Source organism: Ursus americanus, chromosome 3, assembly GCF_024610735.1.
Source record: "Ursus americanus isolate L20-20 chromosome 3, mUrsAme1.1.p, whole genome shotgun sequence".
Classification (NCBI taxonomy): Eukaryota; Metazoa; Chordata; class Mammalia; order Carnivora; family Ursidae; genus Ursus; species Ursus americanus.
In genome coordinates this window covers 12293382-12299584 of record NC_142129.1, presented here as the reverse complement: position 1 = coordinate 12299584, position 6203 = coordinate 12293382, and the positions used below count along the sequence as shown (strand labels likewise).

The 6203-nt window shown below is 42.5% G+C and overlaps 1 protein-coding gene across 1 annotated transcript; it reads right to left on the bottom strand.

The window, feature by feature from the left end:
- Window positions 1–460: 460 nt before the first annotated feature.
- LOC123789548 (serine protease 1) lies at window positions 461–5218 on the bottom strand. Its single transcript, XM_045793628.2, has 5 exons — window positions 5111–5218; window positions 3069–3228; window positions 1941–2194; window positions 1299–1435; window positions 461–711 (listed from the first exon to the last, which is right to left on the bottom strand). Exons 1-5 carry the CDS (start codon window positions 5148–5150, stop codon window positions 562–564), a joined length of 741 nt encoding a protein of 246 aa, XP_045649584.2. The 5' UTR covers window positions 5151–5218; the 3' UTR covers window positions 461–561.
- Between the last annotated feature and the right edge of the window lie 985 nt (window positions 5219–6203).

Sequence of the window (6203 nt, the reverse complement as noted above, 5' to 3'; positions counted from 1 at the left end):
GTAAAACGTTCTTCACCTGGTGGTTTCCCTCATCTTCCCTCTGAAACACAGTTTCAGATAGATTAGAGCACAGAAGGAGACCATGGTGTCACAGCCCTGGCAATGCCTCGGGAATCAGGACAACTAGAGCTTGGTCTCCCCCTCACTATGAGTTTGGGGAAAGACTTTGGGCAGTTGATTTTCACATTCTGCACCTTGGTGTCATCATCTGTTCAAAAATGTGACGGTAACATTGACCTCTAAGCTTATCCCTGCTTATATCCTCAATGCCCCACACAGAGCCTTACAGATAGTGGGTAGTCGGGAAATTCATTTTGATAAGGTTGGATATTCATGACACAATCTCTCCAATTCTATCCTTGTGTAATTGTTCAATTCTATGTCCACCCTCCTACACAGAAGCCAGTTTGAAGAGAAAGTTCATAAATACTAAGTAAGGACAGTTCTTGGACACATGTGATGTGGAACAAAATGTTTTTATTTAGATACTGTTGTCAGATATGCGTGGAAGGTGAACGTGACTAGTAGGCTGGTGAATGGTGGGTGCACGTGCGTACATGCTTAGTTGGCAGCGATGGTCTGCTGAATCCAGCTCACGTAGTTGCAGACCTTGGTGTAGACACCAGGCTTCCCTTTTTGAGCACAGCCAGCACCCCAGGAGACAATGCCCTGGAGCACTCCGTTGCAGACCACAGGCCCACCAGAGTCACCCTGCATGAGAGGGAAGAGACAGTAAGAACTCCCAACTATGCCAAGATGGGAGAAAGGCTCAACATTGTTTCTCCATTACGCTGGGTCTGTTTTCCCAGGTAGTTTATTGTCCAGGAAGCACATTCCCTGCCCCTGAAAATCTAATTCTCAATCTCTGACTACATGCCTCTCCTTTCTCTTCCCTCCTCCTAGCTCCTGCTCTGTTCTTAGTTGACAGCATACAGGGCCAAGGAGAGGTGAGGACTGGTGCAATGCCGCCCAGCTAGCCCTGCTTTTTTCAGAAGCTTCTTTCTACAATATACCTCATCAGCCTGGTGCCTGAATGTCCTCTTTGCACATCATTTCCTGTGCATCTATTTTTTTGTTGTTGTAGTGTTCCATGATTCATTGTTTGCATATAACACGCAGTGTTTTTACCCTTATCCCTAGCTATTATCATCTCAAAAAGAAAATTTATAACTCATCCAAATTCTATCCCTCGTCCCTTGGAATCCATCCCAGAGACAGCTTTTCAATCTGCGTTTTGAGAAAGAGAACTATGGTGGAAGTGCATGAAGCTCGGCTGGAAGGAGTACAAGGAAACTGACCTGGCAAGAGTCCTTTCCACCCTGCAGGTAGCCCAGACAGATCATGTTGCTGGTGATCTGGCCAGGGTAGGCACTGCGGCAACTGCTGTCAGAGAGGATGGGGGCTTGAAGACACTGCAGGACATCAGGGTAATATTCTGTTGGGCACAAGAGTAAAAATGGAAGAATATTACCCACAGGATTCTGGAGATTTCTTTCCCAATCTCCCCCCCATCCTTCCCTACTCTCTCAGATTGCCTGTAACTTCTATTTTGGAAAAACAACTGTTATCTACAAAGTCTTCCCAACAGTTTTAATCAACAAGTTGTTCTGACTTAGTATCAGTGACTACAGGTAAATCTAGACACTATTTCCCAAGCAGCTCTCTACTTTAGGCAGCACCAAATCCCTCTGTTCTGTCTACCTCCTCAGTTTCTACTTCTTTGCAAATCACTAATCACACTTCAACTGAATATCTGCTACCATTAGCATAGCTCATTTTTGTTGAGTTTTCCAGCAAGGGAATCTTCCTGAGATTCCGGATACTCACAAACTATCCTCTGGGAACCTTGCCTTGAGTGACAATTTGGACTAACCGACCCTCAACATGTCTTTCACTTCTAGGATTTCCAGCCTTGGTGCTTTTGTTCAGGTGACACTTACCCCCGGTGCTCTGGGTATTCCCCCAGCCAGAGATGAGGCACTGGGTACCAGCAGCCGCACAGGATGTTGGCAGAGAGATAGCAGTCACTCGAGAGTTGAGGGTGGCGGGTGAGCTCAGTTTAATCAGCATGATGTCATTATCAATAGTATTTGAGTTGTAATTGGGGTGGCGGATGACCTTGGCCGAATTGATGAATTGCTCGCCACCCTCAGAGACTGCGATGTTGTATTCTCCCAGACGCACCTGGATTCGGCTGGATTAAATGATGCAAAGATCCTTCAGGACCAGCTTGCGCCTTTCCCCTTTCCCAGTTCGCCCCAGTCATGAGCATCAGCACGAACAGCATCCCCTGCAAGCATCTCCACACGCAGGTAATTGTGCACTTAAGGCAGCCCTACCAGACCTGGCGCAGGTGAGAGTAACTCTAGGGGGGTGCCCTACCCCTACAGACTCAAGCCCACCATCTTGCTAGAAAGTTAGATACGTTTAGTTCCCATGACTAAGTGATGCCAATAAAAGGGTGGGAGGTGACACAGGAATTGGTGGTGACTGCTCAGCACCTGCTACTCCCCCTGGTTGGGATTACCCATGACTGTAGGGAGCTGTGGCAGGAATCCGAGACATGACAGAATTTTAAGGGGGCACAATGAATTGTGTTATTTTTTTTTTAAAGATTTTATTTTTATTTATTTGACAGAGACAGCCAGTGAGAGAGGGAACACAAGCAGGGGGAGTGGGAGAGGAAGAAGCAGGCTCCCAGCGGAGGAGCCCGATGTGGGACTCGATCCCAGAACGCCAGGATCACGCCCTGAGCCGAAGGCAGACGCTTTAACGACTGCGCTACCCAGGCGCCCCCCTGAATTGTGTTATTTTTAATGTTGTTCTGGAAGCTTCGTGTGGGTTATTACCTTCATATGCCATTTTTTTCCTGGTTGAGCTATCATGATTACCTTTCCATGTAAAATCCCCTCAGTGCATCATTCAGTGCCCGGGGTGAATGATGAGGCTCCTAGAATCTGAATGCTCGCCCCTCAAGCGTAACTGTGCAGTGTACCCTGATTGTGCTTTGGCAGGGCTGGGCCATGGGTTGATCTGAGAGAACAGGGATGTGAGGATTGGTCACTTACGACTTGTAGCAGTGAGCCGCGGACACCACCCACTGGGAATTGATGAGGGAGCCGCCACAGAAGTGGTAGCCTGAGTTCAGGGACACCTGGTAAGGGACAGAATTCCTCTGACAGGTGTATCCCCCAACGATCTTGTCATCATCATCAATGGGGAAAGCAACTGACAGGGAAAAGTTGGAAACAATCTGTTAAACAGATCCATTCTGGAATTTCTACTTACCACAGCGTTTTTGCAGATAAACCAGAAAAGAGGAGATAATGTTTTCCTGTCACACATAATGGTGATAATATAATTTTTACACAATTTTTTCCAAAATCTCATTATTCTATACCTTTAACACACACCCTACTTATACTAGTATAAGTATCTAATTTTTTATGTTATGCTTTAAATTTGACAAATATACTGTTTTCTTAAGGTATACACCGCATACACACACACACAGCCCCCTTGATCAGAGACTCTTTGTGCAATAAATGCCCTGAACAGTACTAAGGGTATACAGAATATCTTTATACAAAATTTGCTCAACAGTCATGCAAATAGGTGTTTCATAAAGCTTTGGAGTAATCATGCTTATGTTTAATTATAGTAGTTGGTATGGGATAGATATCCTCACAAAGGCCACCTTTAGAAGCCACCTAAGAATGTTCTGGCCTGGAAGGAATTGGGAGTTTTGTACTCTTGTTCCCCAAATTTCTCCTTTTCTTCTGGCCTAAAACTTTCATGACATAATTTCATGGGACATTATATGGTTTCCTTTTCCAGTCTCTCCCCTTAACTCAATTATCTTTCCAAGTTTTTAAGTTTATTCAGCATTCTGAAGTCTGCCCACTGATTTATTAAGATTTCAAAGGCTGCCAAAATCTATGATTATATTATATGTACCCTATTCGAGTATTTTCAAATAATTTTGGGAAAGAAATTTCCAGGTGTAGAGACTAATGTATTGAATTTATACCCGTCCAATTCAGGAAAGTTTAATAGTAAGATTTGTATAAAATTTGGTAGTATAAAAAACACAAATAGACATTTTTCTTTCTTTTGCTGATTAAATGACATGTTATTTTACACCAAAGAGATTTCATTAGCAAAGATGTTGTAAAACCAGCCCATGGCTTTTATTCATGAGAAATGAAGTACCTTCACCTGTTAAGATCCTTGTGAAGATGCCTGTCGGTGTAGAGAAGACATGGGCTCTGACCCTCTTAGAGTCTTCAATAAGCCCAAGACTAGTCACTAATCCCAATTTTCACTCCGAATGATTAATTCCAAGGGCTTATTAAAGGTTATAACAACATTTCCTATCTGTTCCTTTTCTCTCTTTGTCTATGGATATTACCTTGAAGCTCAGGGCAATTTCTCCCTCTTTATACTTCCTGCCCTAACTACACTTGCTCACTATCATCTTTCCCCCCACAAGGGAGATTTATATAGACATTTGTAGGACTGTAGTCCCCATATTATTGTGGTTTTGGTTACCCTTGGCTAAGCAAACTCAGGAAGTAGACTATCCATTTTCTCATGTATCCTCTGAAGGTCATTATAGCCTAACACTGCATCACAATACCAATGTCATTCACCCCACTTCTTCTCATCACGTAGGCATTTTATCATCACACATCATCACAAGACAGGTGCGAACAGTGCAATAAGATATTTTGAGAGAGAGAGACAGAAGAGCATAGTCACATAGCTTTTATTAAAGTATATTGTTATAAATGTTCTATGTTTTTGGTAGGTTTGTTGTTAATCCCTTACTGTGCCTAATTTGTTAATTAAACTTTATCATGGATATGTATACGTGGGGGAGAAAACCATAGTATATGGGTTCAGTACTATCTGCGGCTTCAGGCATCTACTGGGGGTGCATGTAGCTGCCACAGAAAAGAAGGGACTATTATATACACTGTCATGTCAGTATTTTAAGCTCCGTGAGTACAGAGATTCTATTCAACATTCACTGTTGTCTTCCAGAGTACAAAGTGAAAAACAAATACATCATGGACACCTACTGATTTATTTATTATTATAGACTTACCAGTGGCTCCCAGCAGGGCAAGGAAGATGAAGGTCTTCATGGTTGCTCCCTGGATCTGGACTGGGGAGTTCCATAAACTTCTCTCATCCACAGCTATTTATACATCCAGGTTTGACATTGACACCCATGGCCATGGGCGCCCGAAAAGTGATTTTACTGGAAACTCACAAATCCGAATTTAGAATTCAATTCTGTGCCAAGTTGAAGATAATTCAGCATCTGATTTAAACATTAGCTTTTGTCTACTTTTCCAGAAGGTTATGGGAATGGAAGTAATAAACTCACCTGGTGTGATTTGTACCACATAAAAAGAAAGTAAGTTGGAGTAAGGTCATGAAAGAGGGCTACGGGTGTCCTGTTTCCCACACAAAAATTGTAGGTACTTGGTTGTCTCACCTGTGAACTTTCATCTTGAGGACCATCTTGAACACTACCCCCTTGATGTTTAATTAACATTGGCTCTTTCACAATTGTAAATTTTTTCTGTGGTATCTCTGGCCTTGGATATCCATGTTAACCTTTCACCATTAGTATGGACAACTTGTTTCCTTCAGAAAAGAAACATTATTCTGAATTAAGCTATGATCGATCTAGACGGAAGAGTGAAAGAATCACTTACATTTACCAGAAATTACTATTTATTTTACAAATATAAAAACTTTGCAAATTTTAATTTAGTAATTCTCATGACAACCCTAGAATGTACCTATTACTATCCCCACTTTATATATGAGTAAACGGAGACACAGAAAATTGTAGGAGACTTGCAAGTACACAGTGGGGTCAGATTCCAACCCAGGAAATCTGGCTTCAGAGTCTGTGTGCTTAACTGCTGTACAACACTTCCCCAGTAAGTTCACCACATTTGGACACCAAGACAATGCAGACATCTCGGCCAATGATAATACAATTGAAATTTAGGGAGTGCTTCCTCTGTGTCAGGCACTGTGGATGGGATTTATATACATCAACTCATTCAATCCTTACCAACTGCTTTCTAAGTATTGTTCTCATCTTTACCATTTCATAGATGGGGAGGGTGAAGCTTAGAGACATTACATGTCTTGCTCAAAGTTTTATAGTCTTCAGTGGT